This window comes from Cnephaeus nilssonii, assembly GCF_951640355.1.
Source record: "Cnephaeus nilssonii genome assembly, chromosome: 7".
Classification (NCBI taxonomy): Eukaryota; Metazoa; Chordata; class Mammalia; order Chiroptera; family Vespertilionidae; genus Cnephaeus; species Cnephaeus nilssonii.
The window spans coordinates 88730931-88749404 of record NC_137078.1 but is presented as its reverse complement, the minus strand read 5'-3'; the positions used below and the strand labels follow the sequence as shown (position 1 = coordinate 88749404).

Genomic DNA, 18474 nt, shown 5'->3' with positions numbered 1-18474 from the left:
CAAAAAACTATATAGGGGTGGGCAAAAATAGGTTTACAATTATAATACAAATAAATAAAACAATAATTAATAAATAATAACACAAGAATAAACTCTTGTGTTTTATATACTCAAAACTATAAACCTATTTTGCCCTTCCCTGTATCTAACCTAAATGTTTATTGGAAATCGTATCAGCAGAAATTCTAGTAGCAGTTCAGTGGATTTCTGGTAATATACACTTCTTAGTCATAGTAAATCCTATATAATCATATATAATAAAAGCCTAATATGCTAAGTGTCTGGTTGTCCGGTCAGCCATTCAATCAAAGTATAATATGCTAATGATATGCTAAGGCCACTCAACTGCTCGCTATGACGTGCACTGACCACCAGGGGGCAGACAGTCGACAAGTCGCTATGACATGCACTGACCACCAGAGAGTAGATGCTCCAACCAGTAGGTTAGCTTGCTGCTGGGGTCCAGCCAATCGGGACTGAGTGAGACGGGCCAGGCATGCCCTGGAGCCCTCCCACGGTCCCTCCCCGGCTGGCCAACCTCCCGCGACCCTCCCCGGCCCTGATTGTACACCAGTGGGGTCCCTCAGCCTGGCCTGTGCCCTCTCTCAGTCCGGGACCCCTCGGGGGTCCTTAGCACTGCCACTGCACTCACCAGCCATGAGCCCGGCTTCTGGCTGAGCGGTGCTCTCCCTGTGGGAGCTCACTGACCACCAAGGGGCAGCTCCTGCATTGAGTGTTTGCCCCCTGGTGGTCAGTGCGTGTCATAGCAACTGGTCGTTCTGCCATTCGGTCAATTTGCATATTGGCCTTTTATTATATAGGACTAGAGACCCGGTGCACGAAATTCGTGCACGGGGGTCCCTCAGCCCAGCCTGCTCCCTCTACAATCCAGGAGCTCTCAGGGGATGTCCTACTGATGGCTTAGGCCCACTCCCCGTGGTTCTCTGCTCTCTGCGGGCCTGGAGGTTTTGCTGCAGCCATGGGGATGAAGCCCCCATGCCCTGCTTTCCGCTCTCTGCCTGCCTCCGCCATGCGCCATGCTAAGGAAGCCCCAATGCCCTGCAGTGTGCTCTGTCTGCCAGGCCTGGGGGCTTTGAGGACACGGACACACTAAGGAAGCCTCCATGCCCTGCTGTCCGGGCTCTGTTTGCCGGGCCTGGGGCTTCCCCGCTGCCTTGGAAGCCTCCATGCCCTGCTGTCCAGGCTCTGACTGCCGTGTCTGGGGCTTCCCCGCTGCCACGCTAAGGAAGCCGCCAAGCCCTGCTGTCCGGGCTCTGTTTGCAGGGCCTGGGGCTTCCCTGCTGCCACAGAAGCCTCCATGCCCTGCTGTCCGGGCTCTGTTTGCAGGGCCTGGGGCTTCCCCGCTGCCACGCTAAGGAAGCCTCCAAGCCCTGCTGTCCAGGCTCTGACTGCCGTGTCTGGGGCTTCCCCGCTGCCACGCTAAGGAAGCCGCCAAGCCCTGCTGTCCGGGCTCTGTTTGCAGGGCCTGGGGCTTCCCTGCTGCCACAGAAGCCTCCATGCCCTGCTGTCCGGGCTCTGTTTGCCGGACCTGGGGCTTCCCCGCTGCCTTGGAAGCCTCCATGCCCTGCTGTCCGGGCTCTGTTTGCCGCGCCTGGGGCTTCCCCGCTGCCTTGAAAGCCTCCATGCCCTGCTGTCTGGGCTCTGACTGCCGTGTCTGGAGACGGATCAAAAAACCCTCCGGAGGCAGATCCAGCCTCGCTGCTTCTGCGGACAGGCCGGACACGCCAGCCGTGGAGCTGAGGGCACTGGGCGCCGCCTTCTTGTGGCTATGGGGGCCGCCATTTTGTCGTGGAGGGACAGTTAATTTGCATATTACTCTATTATTAGATAGGATATGTATCTCCTGTCACTCACTTACTTATATTTTATTTTGAATATTTCAAGAAAGATGATCTTAAATATAATGTTACATGCAATACACCCCTTAATATCTCAAGAAAACCAATTTTAAATGTTACATGCAATAAACATTAATATTTCAAGAAAAAAAGGATTTTAAGTATAATAATACTAGAGGCCCGATGCATGAAATTCATGCAAGAGTAGGCCTTCGCAGCCCTGGTGGCTGCCTCTCGGCCCTTGCAGCCGCGGCATCATCCGGACGGTCATTCCGCTGTTCGGCCGTTCGGTCGATTTGCATATTAAGCTTTTATTATTATAGATTACCAGAACTGTAATAACATAGTATATTACAAAAGTTGTAGGAAATATTAAAAATCTGCAAATAACAGGATTACTTCTATTATATTCTAAAATATTTTTTTTCCTCTGGCTATATTTCTGAGTTGTTTTCTAATGATGATGGTTGGGGTGTATGTACAGTATAAATCTTTCTATCAAGCATTTGGTTCTTCACCTTCCATTTAAAGGAGAGTGTTATTTAAGAAAAATAAATGGTCTTTGGAAGTTAACTGAATACACTGATTCTCTGGTTTTTAGACTAAATCAATTGCGTGTTTTCTGACACAACCTTCAATCCAGAAGAAGTAAATCCTTCTTTGAGAAAGTTATGTGTTTTAAATTTGGGAATTGAAAAAGGGATTTAGAGGAAGAATGTTTCTGTTTAGTGAACTGTATTTTTAATAGTGCCTCGAGTGTAATAAGATTTCAGTAAATACTTGTTTAATTGTATTTGTAGTGCTATTCTGGCTATAAATAAATGGAAAACCATACTATGTCCATGAGCTGGAAGATTTAATATTGTTCAGCTATCAGTACCACCAAAAGCAATCTACAAGTTCAGTGTAATTCTTATCAAAATTCCAATGACATTTCTTACAGAAATAGAATAACTCACCCTAAAATTCATATGGAATCTCAAGAGACCCCCAACTAGCCAAAACAATCTTGAAAAAGAACAAAGTTGAAGGGCTCACACGTCCTGATTTCAGAACTTAGTGCAAAGCTACAGAGATCAAAACAGGATGGTACTTATATGTCAATTATATCTTAACAAAAAATAAAAAATAAGCCAGTAAGGTACTGGCGTTATGCAACACATTGCCCTGGACTGCATGGCTCAGTGGTTAGAGCATTGGCCTGCCCACCAAAGGGTTTTGGGTTACATTCTGGTCAAGGGCACGTCCCTGGGTTGCAGGTTCGATCCCTGGCCCTGGTCAGGGTGCATGTAGGAGGCAACCAATCATATCGATGTTTCTCTCTCTCTCCCTCCCCCCTTTTTTCTCTCTGAAAATCAATGGAAAAAATATTCTCGGGTGAGGATAAAAAAAAGAAAAAAAGACAGATAAATTGACCAATAGAATAGACTAGAGTCCCAATAAATGAACCCTTGCCTTATATGGACAAATGCTTTTTAATGATATTGCCAAGACCATTCAATAGGAAAAGAGCAATCTTTTCAACAAGTGGTGCTGGGAAAACTAGATATCTACATGCAAGAATAAAGTTGGACCCTTACCTTGTACTATATACAAAAATTAATTCAAAACGGATCAAAGACCTAAATGTAAGAGGTAAAATTCTTAGAAGAAGCATAGGGGAAGAGCTTTTTGACATTGAATTTGGCATAATTTCTTGGATATGACACCAAAAGCTCAGGCAACAATAGAAAAAATAAATAGGACTCCATCACAATAAAAAATGTGTGCATCATCATCTGTAATACTTTCAACAATAAGGATAAATTTTTTAAAAATGTGTGCATCACACCTGGCTGGTGTGGCTCAGGGGTTGAGTGTCGACCCATGAACCAAGAGGTCACTGGTTTGATTCCCAATCAGGGCACATGCCCAGGTGTCAGGCTCAGACCCCACTGGGATGCATGTAGGAGTCAGCTGGCTGATGATGTTTTTCTCTAATCAATGTTTCTATCTCTCTATCCCTCTCCCTCTCTAAAAATCCTATATAATAAAACCCTAATATGCAAATCGACTGAATAGTGGAACCACCAGTTGCTATGACACGCACTGACCACCAGGGGGCAGATGCTCAAGGCAGGAGCTGCCCCCTGGTGGTCAGTGCGCTCCCACAGGGGAGTGCCATTCAGCCAGAAGCCAGGCTCACGGCTGGCGAGCGCAGCAGTGGTGGCAGGAGCCTCTCCCGCCTCCGAGACAGTGCTTAGGACCTCTTGGGGTCCCAGACTGCGAAAGGGTGCAGTCTGGGCTGAGGGACACCCCCCCTCCCCGAGTGCATGAATTTTCGTGCACCAGTCCTCTCGTATAAAAATAAAAATGTGTGCATCAGAGGTGACTATTAACAGAGTGAAAAGGCAACCTACAAAATGAGAGAAAATACTTTCAAATCATATGTCTGATAAGGGATTAATATCCAGAGTATATGAAAGAGCTCCTAAAACTCAACAACAACAAAATAACCCAACTGAATAATGGGCAAAGGACTTAAATAGACATTTCTCCAAAGAAGATACATAAATCACCAATAAGTACATGAAAATATGTTCAACATCACTAATAATTAGGGAAATACAAGTCAGAATCACAATGAGATACCACTTCACACCCATTAGGATGGCTATGATAAAAACAGAAAAGTGTTGACAAGGATGTGGAGAAATCGGAACCCTTGTGCATTGCTGGTGGGAATGTAAAATGGTGTGGCTGCTGTGGGGAACAGTGTGGCAGTTTCTTAAAAAATGTAAGCATCACCCTGTCTGGTTGGCTCAGTTGGTTAAGCATCGTCCTGTGCTCCAAAAGGTTGCTGGTTCAATTCCCAGTCAGGGCACATACCCAGATTGGGGGTTTGATCCCCGGCCAGGTTGAGTACAAGAGGCAACCGATCAATGATTCTCTCATTGACGTTTCTCTCTCTTTCTCTTCCTCTCCCTCCCTTCCTTCCTCCCTTCCCCCACCCCCTCCCCTAAAATCAATAAAAACATGTTTAAAATATTTTTTAAAAAGAATTTAAGCAAAGAACTACCGTATGATCTAGCATGTGGACACCCTCCTTACCCCGCCTGTGCTCCAGCACCCCAGGCCAGATAACCTCTTCCTTACCCAGCATGGACTGCTCCGGGCCACTGCAGCTCTCCACTTCCCATCAGCATGGACACACCTCCCTTACTTGGCCTCACCTACCAGTAAAGGCTTGGGGACTGAATGCTCAGGAAGAGGAATTATGCCTTATTCTTCTTAAAAGAACAAATAGTATATTTAGCCCTAACCGGTTTGGCTCAGTGGATAGAGTGTCATCCCGTGAACTGAAGGGTCCCAGGTTCAATTCCAGTCATGGGCACACACCTCAGTTGCACACTCGATCCAGGCCCTGGTCAGGGCGTGTGCAGGAGACAAACCAATCAATGGGTCTCTCTCACATTGATGTTTCTCTGTCTCCCCATTCCTTCCACTCCTCTAAAAGTCAATGGAAAAATATACTCGGGTGAGGGTTAACCAAAAACATAAAAGCACACAAGAATTTAAAAATAGTAATAATAATACATTTAAGTTCCTTTCCAGGGTTGTTTCTGGCATTCACTCAAATCTACATGTCTTTGAAAAGGTGGGTCCCTAACTTAAAAAATCACCTTCATCCTCTAATGTTCATGAAGGAACCACTACCAGAAAGAAGACAAACTTCTACCCTGGAATGCATCACACAATCCGCATTTGTTTCTCGGCGCCTGGGATAGTGCCGGACCTGCATGAATGAGTGAGTGGATGAACAGTGAGAAAGAATCCAACAAGACAGATCTGCATAGAGACTAAAGAAATGGAATCTTCAGGTTACTGCCAATCACTGAGCACATGGGCAAGACCAAGAAGCAAGCATGTTTTGACCTTTGTGCATACCTGACCTCAGTGGAGAATTCTGTCTTGCTGCTCCACATTTTCCTGTGCGCTTTAATTAAAAACTTCCTATCAACCATTTCCATTTGCCTTAGGTGGCTTATCATTCTCCTTTGCCAGCTTGGCACCATGAATGCATGAAGAGCAAAGCATTTTCAATGCCCTCATCAAACAGTTGATTTTATTTATTTTTTTAAATATATTTTTATTTCAGAGAGGAAGGGAGAGGGAGAGAGAGATAGGAATATCAATGATGAGAGAGTCATTGATTGGCTGCTGCTTGCACACCCCACACTGGGGATCAAGCCCACAACCCGGGCATGAGCCCTGACTGGGAATCAAACCGTGACCTCCTGGTTCATAGGGTGACGCTCAACCAGCAAACAGTTGATTTTAATAAATAGCAAACAAGCCCTGGCCGGTGTCGCTCAGTTGGTTGAGTGTTGTTCCATGCACCAAAAGGTCACTGGTTCAATTCCTGGTCAGGGTACACGTTTCGAATTTAATCCCTAGTCGGGGTGCATATGGGAGGCAACCAATTGATGTTTCTCACATCGTTGTTCCTCTCCCTCTCCTTTCCTCTCTCTCTAAAATCAATTTAAAAATTAAAAAATAATAATACTAAATAGCAAACAAACAAAAAAAAGCAAAATTAATAAGTTTAAAAGCCACTGAAGTGAAAACTATATTCTTTCAATGTGTAGAATTTGAATATAACTACTACCAAAAAATCCCTGCTATCTTCTCCCTCAATTCAAGTCCCAAGTTCATAGAGAGTGTCACAGTGTCATAACAGAGAAGCTTTCAAGGGCCAGGGTTCATAGGTCAAGTTCTGAAGAGTCCTGGGAAGATAGACCCTGATCTCATTAATCTGGGGTGCACAGTATCACCCACTGGGTGCGAGTCTCCCGGGAGGGCATGTCTCCCACCTGACTGCTCCGGCAGTGGGATGCCTCCGAATTACTAACGGACGACCAGGAAGGGCACATTCTAACTTTCTGCGGCAGCCCCCATAGTACCTGCTGTCTAGTTCATGTGGCGTCATCCCTGTGCGCCCACCTCCTGCCTGGGGAGGCCACGCCATGCAGAAGAGCGCCTATTTTTGTTACCACAAATAGCAAGTGGACGCTTGCCGCAGCTCTACCCTATATCTGTTCGTAATAGTGTTAGCACTCCCAACTTACTGTTCTAAGAGCTTTAAGCATTCACTCTTTCTGTCCTCGACAGTAACCCAATGAACTGGGTACTTTTACTACCCGCATCAGCAGGTCAAGAAACTGTAGGTACAGCTTGCCCAAGGTCACGCCGCTATATAGTAGAGCCAGGAGTCAGACTCACACAGCCTAGCTCCAGAGTTCTGTGACTTGAGAAGTGGCTGGTAGAAGCCATAAGACCTTCCTGAAGTGACCTGTCCAGGTTGTGGTTTGCTCCTGAGGTCTTTCCTTGGTGGTTTCAGAACGAAGACGTGAACGTTCTGTTACTGGATGCAGAAAGGAGTGTTTTGTCCATGCTAATGGCCAAAGAGCAGAGAGCTTCCCGTTCTCGAGAACGGGTGGTGTCCTCTCACATCCTCTCTCAGGTGTGGAGGAGGGTTCAGCATGTTCATCAGTGTGAAGGACCACCACATTGGCCACATTGTCTGGGCCATGGGGCATCTACCGGCTGGCACGCACCATCCTGAGGCTGAACATGAAGTTCAGGATTAGGGAAGAGGGACTTCCCTAATCTTCCCTACTCATGGACAAGGAGAACAAGAAGGAGAAAGTGAAGATTCAGGTAGTCATCCTGGAGAGGGGACACCTAGACCTCTGGGCAGCCGGCATGGATAGATGGTACTGACTTTGACAATGGAAATCTGAGTGCTGGGAACTGAAACTGTTTCCTTTTCCTGTACATGGTTTTCAGAGGAAGAAACCACATGTGTGTTTTTTCTCACCTGAGATCAAACCTGTATGTTTGAGCCCTAGCCAGTTTGGTTCAGTGGATAGTGTCGGCCTGTGAATTCAAGAGCCCCAAGTTCGATTCTGGTCAAGGTTACAGGCTCAATCCCCAGTAGGGTGCGTGCAGGAGGCAGCCAATCAATGATTCTTTCTCATTGATGTTTCTATCTCTCTCTCCCTGTCCCTTTCTCTTTGAAACCAATAAAAATATATGTTTTTTAAAACCTGTATGTTTGGGCCGAAACCGGTTTGGCTCAATGGATAGAGCGTCGGTCTGCGGACTGAAAGGTCCCAGGTTCGATTCCGGTCAAGGGCATGTACATTGGCTGCGGGCACATCCCTGGTAGGGGGTGTGCAGGGGGCAGCTGGTCGATGATTCTCTCTCATCGATGTTTCTAACTCTCTATCCCTCTCCCTTCCTCTCTGTAAAAAATCAATAAAAAATAAATAAAAAAAACCTGTATGTTTGAGTCCAAGTGCCTGGATGAGTTTGCACGCCTGTGTTTGGTGGGCCATCTTGAGTCGGGATGAGGGAATTTTGCCCACCTGGAATCTGACTGCCTCTTCGAGATGCCCACCAACCAGCTCAGCGAGAGGGCACCTTGAGCAAGAGGCACAATTCTCTTGTTTGCTCTCTCCCCAGTTCTGTTCCCCCTGCACTTTCCTCCAGGGGCTTTGTCATCTATCTTCTCTGCTCTTTTCAGTAAACAACCAAAACCTTTAAGCTAAAAGGGAGCGGGTGGCGGGGGGAGCCTTGCTTTGGTGGGGGACTGTCTCGATCTGGCATCTCATTAGTCCTCACGGTCATGGTTGGAAGATGGTGCTCTCCCAGTGATAGCCCCAGAATACCGCATGGCCGGCGTTCTTGCTGACCCGTGGGCTGCAGGTGGGCTGCAGGGCTTGAGTGTCATTGACTGAGCGCAGTTCCTTTGTATCTGAGAGGGAGGGAGGGAGGGGGAGCGACAGAGACGGGGACAGAGAGACTAGCTCTGTAGGGACTCTGCTGGTAGCCACCCTGTCTGCTGCCTGATCAGCTGTTAATGTAATCGGGTGGTAGCTGCGGTTGCAGAGCTCATTCCCCCCTTAAGTGGCAGGCTGGGCTGGCGAGGTGTTTTGAGGCTGGCAGCTGGCCACCAAACTGCTTGAAAATGACTTCTGCATTGTGCACACGTCTGCTCTGCAAGCAGTCAGAGGGGAAGGGGAGACATTTTTGTAACCAGAATGACTACGAGCAATTGTTATCCTATAGCAGTTACTACTAGCAGTGTGTTTGTCCTCACTGAAGATGGACAATAGCAGCTGATCAAAGCCACCTTCCCGTGCTCCCAGCCGGGTCCGTGGCTGCCACGTGTGGGGCTCTGGCCTCCCTCCACAGGCTGCACAGCAGTGCTGAGGCCCGGCTGCTCCCTCTTTGCAGCCAGGGTGGCCACCTCACCCCATACCTTCTCTTGTTTTCCCTTATACTTTTTTAAAAAGTAATTTGGCAAAACTCACTTACAATGAAATGTACGCATCTTAAGTATGCAATTTGGTGCATTTTGACGGTATCTGCTCATGTAACCAATACTTCAATTAGGAATATTTTCATCCCCACCCTCATACCAATCTGTAGTTTGTTCCTGTCAAAAATGATTTATCGCCCTGACTGGTTTGGCTCGGTGGATAGAGCGTCGGCCTGTGGACTGAAGGGTCCCAGGTTCGATTCCAGTCAAGGGCATGTACCTTGGTTGCGGGCACATCCCCAGTAGAGGTTGTGCAGGGGGCAGCTGTTTCTCTCTCATCTATGTTTCTGACTCTCTATCCCTCTCCCTTCCTCTCTGTAAAAAATCAATAAAATATATTTTAAAAAATGATTTATCATTGGTTTGACCACCTGCTTGTAGATGGTATAGGGAATATTTCAGGTCTGGGTGGGGAGGGGATGATAGTCCTTTAAGAATTTATGTTCCAATAAGGCAGAGTATCTATCTATATATATATAAAAGGCTAAATGACTGACCGTCTGTCCAACCAACCGGCCGGTACATGTGATGCGCACTAGCAATCTAAAAATAAACATTGACTTGCGCATGCGATACATGTAAAGCTCTCGCTGGCACCAATCACATGCATGTATTTCGATCTGTCATTGTCGATAGTGAATTTTGTTGTTTTTGTTGACATTCTGAAGCTGAAAGAAGCCAGTGTCATCAACAGAGTGTATCTGAAGACCAGCTGCTATGCGATCAGCCATAGTACAAATGAGTTTAAAGTACTGTAGTGTTTGGGGATGTTTCAGACAGTAGTCTCTTAAAACAAATATGAGATCAGAGGATTCTGCTTATAGTGAATGGCTAGTAAAACTTGGAGAAGGCAAATTTGATAGCAGTTTTCATTTAGGAATGGATATTATTGAAATCCCCTGTGAGATGATTTGTAATGGTCTATTATTGAAGCTACCTTTGGATATAGTATATCTATAGATAATATTAAAAATATGTCTAAATGTGTGATTCTTTGTCCAAAAAATGAGCACGTTCATAAATTAAATGAAGAAATTTTGGATATACTCGATGGAGATTTTCACACTTATTTGAGTGATGATTCCATCGATTCAACAGATGATGCCGAAAAGGAAAATTTTCCCATCGAATTTCTTAATAGTATTACTTCTTCGGGAATGCCATGTCATAAATTAAAATTGAAAGTAGGTGCAATCATCATGCTACTGAGAAATCTTAATAGTAAATGGGGTCTTTGTAAGGGTACGAGGTTTATTATCAAAAGTTTGCGCATAATAATCGAAGCTGAAATATGAACAGGTTCTGTGAAAGGAGAGGTTGTTCTGATTCTAAGAATTTATTGTCCCTGCCTGACACTGGCCTCCCATTTAAATTAATTTGAAGACAGTTTCCTGCGATGCCAGTACTTGCGATGACTATTAATAAATCACAAGGACAAACTCTAGACAAAAAGGAAGATTCCTACCTGAACTCGTTTTCAGACATAGTCGGTTATATGTTGCTTTCTCTTGAGTTCGAAGAGCGTGTGACATTAAAGTTAAAGTTGTAAATACTTCATCACAAGGGAAATTAGTCAAGCACTCTGAAAGGGTTTTTACTCTTAATGTGGTACACAGGGAGATATTAGAATAAGTTTAATCAATTTATCAATCATTGTTTTTATCAATGTTTTTACATCATGTTTTTGTTGTTTTTATATCATCTTTGTTGTTATATCATCTTTGTTGTTATATCTTGTTTATTAATCAATTTATACATTTTCATATACATTTTACTAATTTTCTTTCCTCTCTGACACTTCTATTATAGAGAAAGGGTGAATAGTGATATTAAAGTATTCCTTCTAAGTAATTTTCTTTTAATGTTCACGAATCCATGCACCAGGCCACTAGTATACTTATAAACATGGTAACTATTAAAACAGAAAAAAATCAGCATGTGCCAGGGGGTAGGGGAGGCTGGGAGAATGTCAATGGGGAAAAAAAGGAGATATGTGTACTACTATTTGTAATACTTTAAACAATAAAATTAAATTTAAAAAAAAAAACACAAAAAATCAATATTGAATAGGCAGTATTTTATTATTTTTAATTCTTTTTTTTTCAATTTTTATTTATTTACATTTTATTTTATTTTATTGTTTAAAGTATTACAAATAGTAGTACATATGTCTCCTTTTCATTTTTATGCTTCTTTATGGTGTTGAAGGCAATATAAATGCTATAGGCCAAAGGTTATAGAAGGATTTGAAATTTGTGTGTGCTCTGCTCCCCTCTGGCACGTCTGGGCTTAGTTCTAGAACTTTTACAAGTGCTCAGATGATCAAAGTCACGTTTTGTAATTCATGCCTATGAGTATGTGCTTCTTTCTGGCCAGGAAATCTGTCCCTTTGGCTGTTTAGTCAGCAGTGATGCGAGGAGGACCTCCAGCTGTGCCTGTCCCCGGCAGAAGCGGAGTCTGCCTCTGGCGCCGAGGGACCGAGGGACCGGCCGGAATTTTCTCTCTCAGATCCACAGAGAGACCGAGGGTGTGAAAACCTCTTGCCTGAGGAGGCCAGCGGTCATTTCACTGCTACATGGCTTCTTCTCCACAATGAAATTGTGCCTCTTAACGGGCAGGAGTGGTGGGGGCCCCAGGCTTTTTTAGTCCAAGGCGAAGAAGTACAGCAAAATTGTTTCCATAATTTGTTCCTCAGTGAAAGTATTAAACCTCTCCTTCTCTGCCTTGAGGTGGGGAACAGAGAGTTGTTCCAGAAAGGTCCCTTAGCTGCCATCCTTGTCCATTACTCCTTGTAGCCGGCCGTCCTGTAAGCCTTTTCCACTCTCCTCCTTCCACGAGTTCAATGAGCCCCTTGCCCAGCTACAGGGGGCTCTTCTTGAACCCCCAAGAAAGTTGTGGGTTACATGTTGTCCTTGCATATTTTAGCTGCAAGTTATTTGTAGTCATTTTTACTGCTGATTCATTATACAGGTGACTTCCGCCTGTGGAGGCTAGCAGCTTCTGGTCTATATTTTGCGGAAAACTTACTTTATGTAACAGGAAAAGCCTCAGAGGTTGGTTTTTAGGCTGAATTATACTGAGTGACCCCTAAGAAAGCAGAGTGGCCAGTGGTTTAGATTTTACGGGATGTCCATTATCTTATCAGAAGTAAATGTGCAACCATCACCCTTTTCCAGGACAGTATTAATTTTTCATCATTAGAGAATTCAGAAACTTATAAATGTGAATTATTTATTTCTAAAATAATTCTAGGGAGAAAGATCATTGGTTTCTGAACTGAATTATGCTTGTCCCGACTTCTTTGTCACAGTAATCTTCAGCCCATGTCTATGGGTTATGTCCTCTTCAGTCCATGTCTATGGGTTATGTCCTCTTCAGCCCATGTCTGTGGGTTATGTCCTCTTCAGTCCATGTTTATGGATTATGTCCTCTTCAGTCCATGTCTATGGGTTATGTCCTCTTCAGTCCATGTCTATGGGTTATGTCCTCTTCAGCCCATGTCTATGGGTTATGTCCTCTTCAGTCCATGTCTGTGGGTTATGTCCTCTTCAGTCCATGTCTATGGGTTATGTCCTCTTCAGCCCATGTCTATGGGTTATGTCCTCTTCAGCCCATGTCTATGGGTTATGTCCTCTTCAGTCCATGTCTATGGGTTATGTCCTCTTCAGTCCATGTCTATGGGTTATGGCCTCTTCAGCCCATGTCTGCGGGTTATGTCCTCTTCAGCCCATGTCTATGGGTTATGTCCTCTTCAGCCCATGTCTATGGGTTATGTCCTCTTCAGTCCATGTCTATGGGTTATGTCCTCTTCAGCCCATGTCTATGGGTTATGTCCTCTTCAGCCCATGTCTATGGGTTATGTCCTCTTCAGCCCATGTCTGTGGGTTATGTCCTCTTCAGCCCATGTCTATGGGTTATGTCCTCTTCAGCCCATGTCTATGGGTTATGTCCTCTTCAGCCCATGTCTGTGGGTTATGTCCTCTTCAGCCCATGTCTATGGGTTATGTCCTCTTCAGCCCATGTCTATGGGTTATGGCCTCTTCAGTCCATGTCTATGGGTTATGTCCTCTTCAGCCCATGTCTATGGATTATGTCGTCTTCAGCTCATGTCTCTGGGTTATGTCCTCTTCAGCCCATGTCTATGGGTTATGTCCTCTTCAGCCCATGTCTATGGGTTATGTCCTCTTCAGCCCATGTCTATGGGTTATGGCCTCTTCAGTCCATGTCTATGGGTTATGTCCTCTTCAGCCCATGTCTATGGGTTATGTCCTCTTCTGTGCCTTCGCCAGGCGGTCAGGGACAGCCGAGGAAGGGCAGAGCTGCCAGCTACGGGCTCCTGTCTTTTTCCTCACATAGTTTTGCCTTCACATTAATTTTCCGTGTTTTATGCAGCACCTCACACTAGAAGTCACACATTTTCATAAACCGTATTTATGCTATACCAAGGGAAGCATGGATGTGAAGGAGGGGGAACGAACTAAGAAAACTTAAAAAGCTGACTTACCAACTCGTACATGGCTTCATTTTTTAATAAATCTTAGTCAGTTCACGGGTATTGGAATTTAGAAGAGAGAGACCCATATAACCCATTGCTGTCATCTGCTGCTTACATTCAGTCACAGTGTATTTCTGGAATGGTAAAAAAAAAAAAAAAAAAAAATTTGTTTTGAAAGGAAAAGGGAAGAAGCATATGATTACCAAGTAGCTGTTGAGTTTGCAAGAGAACTTGTATTATTGTTTCTATGAAAAACTCATTGCTGTGGGGCATTAGGACTAATTACAGGGTCCTTTTACCCTGGGAAAGGAAGATTGTGTTATGTGCAGAATTACAAAATACTAATCTTTCATAAACCATGCTCCATTAATTCTTCCTTAGTTTCCACTTTCATTGTGTTCTGTGATCGTGTTTCTTAACTGGCTCATGTGAGAATTTTAATATATACTTAGTATTCAAAATATGTTGATAGTAAGCATCTACCAAGCATCTATCAAGAATTAAGTGGGCTTTCACAAAATCTCAATTATAATTTTTTTAAAAAGTGATAAAGCCAGCCATCTTTGAAATAGATACAGAGGAAACTATGAAAAGTGCCTGGAAGTATTACTAATTATTAGTTTTTAATAGATTTGCATGTTTATATTTAAGAACTGGCGTGCTATTTTTAAGTCCTTACTATCTCTATAATGTTATTTATTTGTCCACATTTTGTTAATATGTAGAAATAGTATAGAAAAATAAGAACAGGATTGATTGGCACAGCTCCCCTCCCCTTGTAATACATTGGGAATCCAGCCTTAGCACAAGGTCTGTCATGCAGTTGGTTGCCTAATTCCAACAGCATCAGACAAATCATGGTATGGCTTCATAGTGGAATACCATATAGCAGGGAAAAAGGATGACTTACAGTTACACACAACAACAAGGAAGAACTTAGAAACAAAATGTAAAGAAAAACAAGCTATTGAAGAATACATACAACATTACCATATCTTACGCATACAAATAAATGTAAAACCATAAATTAAAGCAAGGAAGCGATGAGCACAAAACTCCAGAAATGGGTACTTGGGAGGAGGAAAGGAACAAGATGGGGGGGAAGCAGCTGGCACACTGGGGACTTGAAGACAGTAGGCACGTGCTTGTTCTAAAATTAGACATGCTTGTCATTTTTTTATACCTTACATGTATTTTATAACACTTTACATTTATTTTATCATTTGAATCTATACAATATGTAATAAAGTTAATTACTTTTCAAATAAGTGCAATTGCAGAATCTAGCATATGAATAACAACAGGATACCTGTTCTTGTATACCTGCAAGAAAAGTATACTTTCTTGAGAGGGGGAGGAGGAAAATTATAATGAGTTCTGTCCCATTGCTTATGTTTAATGACTTAAATTTTCTTTTGTTAAAGGGTTTTCTTTTTTCTTTTTCCTTCCATTCTCTCTGCCCTGCTGCTCCTCGATCTGTAGGAGAGATTTGAAGCGCTTTTCACCATCTATGATGAGCAGGTGACGTTTCAGTTGTTTAAAAGCTTTAGAAGAGTCAGAATAAATTTTAGCAAGCCTGAAGCAGCAGCCAGAGCGCGAATAGAACTCCACGAATCAGACTTCAACGGGAAGAAGCTGAAGCTGTATTTTGCACAGGTACTTCATAGAGCCACAGACACTGCTCTCGAAACTTGTTCTTCTCCATCCAAAAATATTAGCAGTTTTCCACTTCCCGTATTCCATCAGAGGTCTTGGAAATGAACAGTCCCAGTCAGCAAATAATGTAAAAATATCGTCTCCTTTATTATACAGATGCATAAATTTATGTATTTAAGCGTATTTACCCTCCTAACTTTGTTTTGCTTAGATTAGCAGTTATAAAGGAATTCATTTTTCTGTAAGCTTTTCTCAATGGGGGTTTCATGAGGGAAATTTGAGAAAATATCTGAAATCATTTCTGGGTTCTGTAATTTATATGAGATACCCCATTGAAAATGGCTGCTGGCCTATGGGATGACCAGGGAGGTGCTGTAGGCTGTACCTCAGGCTGTCTTAGACTTTGAAATGGCAGAGCATCTTGGAGGTTACCGAGAATTGGCTATCCTCATTCTGTTTATTGATGTGACTCTGAGAAACCAATGTCTTCTTAGAAGAATTGGTGAAATGAAGGCTGATGTACTATGTGCACTGTTTTATTTTCAACAAAGTATTTTTTTTTCTTGGTCTTAGCTTTCAAATTTAAAAAAAAGAGAGAGGTTTGTTATCTCACACTCCAAATGCAATTCTAAATGAAAGCTGTCTGGACATTTCTTGGTGGAGTTGATTGAGATGGAGACAAATAACCTAATCTCCTCCAAAATTGGAATTTAGTGCTTACTACCATTCATTATTCATTCATCTATTCACCAATTTATTTTTTATTCAACTGTTAATTTATTGAGCACCTGATTGATGTAGGCTCTGTTCTGTGCACCGAGTCTTCAGTGGTGAACCAGACAGACCAAGACCCAGTCACTGGGAGATGCAGACTGTTAAAGGGGAATTTTTCACTTTCTCCAAAGAGATGTAGTAATTAACATAAAGATGAAAATGAAAAAATAGGCCAGTCCCAAACGTGGAGTATCTTCTTCCCTGCAGGTGCAGGTGGCCCGTGAAACACGAGACAAATCGTATCTACAGCCGCCCCAGCCGGTCAAGCAGTTCCTCATCTCCCCGCCCGCGTCTCCTCCGGTGGGGTGGAAGCAGGGGGACGACGCAATGCCGCTTTTAAATTACGATTTACTCTGCGCTGTTTCCAAACTTGGACCAGGTAACAAACATCCATCTTTCCTGGTTTTTTTCCAAAGGCACTTGTACTAAAGACCATATTCAGTAATTTGCATTCTAGCCAACTAGTGGCAACCTGATCAGAGTGAAGGATAAAGTCACACAAGCCCGGCTTCACTAGCATTTGCTAACTTTGTGATCTTGAGCAATTTGCTGAGCTTCCAATCTCCTCAGCCTCTGTTTTTCTCATCTATAAAATAGGGACCATAACCGCTCCCTTTCAGGGTGGTTATAGGGCTAAATGATATATGCATGATACTCAATAAATCTAACTGCGATTTTTACTGCTACAAATTCTACTGGTACCTCACAGGCAGTTAGTGAATATCAGTTGCTCTCTCCCCCGCTCCGTCAGAGTATCAGGCAGACAGCTTCTCCACTGACTAGTATTTGAAGGAATTAATGGCAATACCATATCATCCCTTCCAAATTCTTATTATTTATTTTCCTTTCTTCTTTTCCTTCTTTTTTATTTTTTTTCCCCATCCCTTTAAAATAATATGAGAAATCAATGCCATCCTAGCTGGTTTGGCTTAGTGGGTAGAGCGTTGGCCTGCGGACTGAAGGGTCCCAGGTTCGATTCTGGTCAGGGGAACCCAGTGGGGAGCATGCAGGAGGCAGCCAGTCAATGATTCTCTCTCATTATTGATGTTTCTATCTCTCTCCCTCTCCCTTCCTCTCTCAAATCAATAAAAAAAATTTTTTTTAAAAGAAAAAGAAATCAATGCCATTCATTGCTGGTTCAGACTAGATGTCCGCCTAAGACAATGTTATGTCTGTCGTAGGGGATACAAGGGTCATTTTGAGGGGAAATGGCTTTGTTTTGTTTAGACATTGGAGCCGGGTCATGTCTGAGGCCCTATAATAAAGAGATTGCCCTTTCTGGCCGGAACATTACAAATGTCTCCCAAGGGAAAACCGAAACCATTCTGAAGTTAAGAGATTCACTTGTTCTGTTCATAGAATAGTAATTAGCATTTTAACTCCCAGACCTCAGCGTTCCTTACTCACTTCTTTCTTCTTTTTTTTTTTAAATCCTCATCCGAGGATATTTTCCCATTGATTTTTAGAGAGAGTTGTGGGAGAGGGAAAGACAGAGAGAAATATTAATGTGAGAGAGACACATCAATTGGTTGCCTCCTGCACGAGCCCTGACCATGGCCCAGGCCAGGGAGGAGCCTGCAACCAAAGTAAGTGCCCTTAAACGAAATTGAACCTGGGACCCTTCAGTCCACAGGCTGTCGCTCTATCCACTGAGCAAAACTGGCTAAGGCTTTTTTTTTTAAAGTTTTTTTAAAATTGATTTTTAGAGAGAGTGGTAGGGAGAGGGAGAGAGAAAGAGAGAAAGATTGATGTTAGAGCAAAACATCGATCAGCTGCCTCCTGCATGCCCCTTACCAAGAACTGAGCCTGAGAACCAGGCATGTGCCCTGACCAGGAATTGAACAGGAAACCTTCCTTTCAGTGCACAAGGCAACGCCCACCCAACTGAGCCACGCTGGCCGGGGCATTGAAACAGCAAAACTTCATAAGAACCTTAAAGTAACAAAGCTCTAATGCCTAAACAAGATAAAGTACTCTGACATAGGATTTATTTTTTTAAATACATTTTTTATTAATTTCAGAGAGGAAGGGATGGGGGAGAAAGAAATAGAAACATCCTATCTAATAAAGAGGGGATATGCAATTGACCCCGACACCATCGCAAAGATGGGGCGCCCACAGCCAAGAAGGAGGGAATATGCTAATTGACTGTCACGCCCTCAAAGATGGAGGCGCCCACAGCCACAAGATGGCAGCAGCTAGTCTCCTCAGCCTGGCTGGGGCGGCACGCGAGCCCGGCTGCTCCGCACGCCTGCCCCCACAGTCTCCCAGTGCCCTCAGCCCCCCAGCCGCCCAGGGCCGGCCCGAGGCACAGGCAGGCCTCG

The 18474-nt window shown here is 43.8% G+C and overlaps 1 protein-coding gene across 2 annotated transcripts in view; it reads left to right on the top strand.

Moving 5' to 3' along the window:
* RCAN3 (RCAN family member 3) overlaps nt 1–18474 on the top strand; it is a 32653-nt gene that overhangs the window by 12067 nt on the left and 2112 nt on the right. For both annotated transcript variants that reach the window (XM_079777519.1, XM_079777518.1), the window contains exons 3-4: nt 15203–15376; nt 16358–16529. In XM_079777519.1, coding sequence (XP_079633645.1) covers nt 15203–15376; nt 16358–16529 — 346 coding nt within the window. The remainder of the gene's footprint in view (nt 1–15202; nt 15377–16357; nt 16530–18474) is intronic.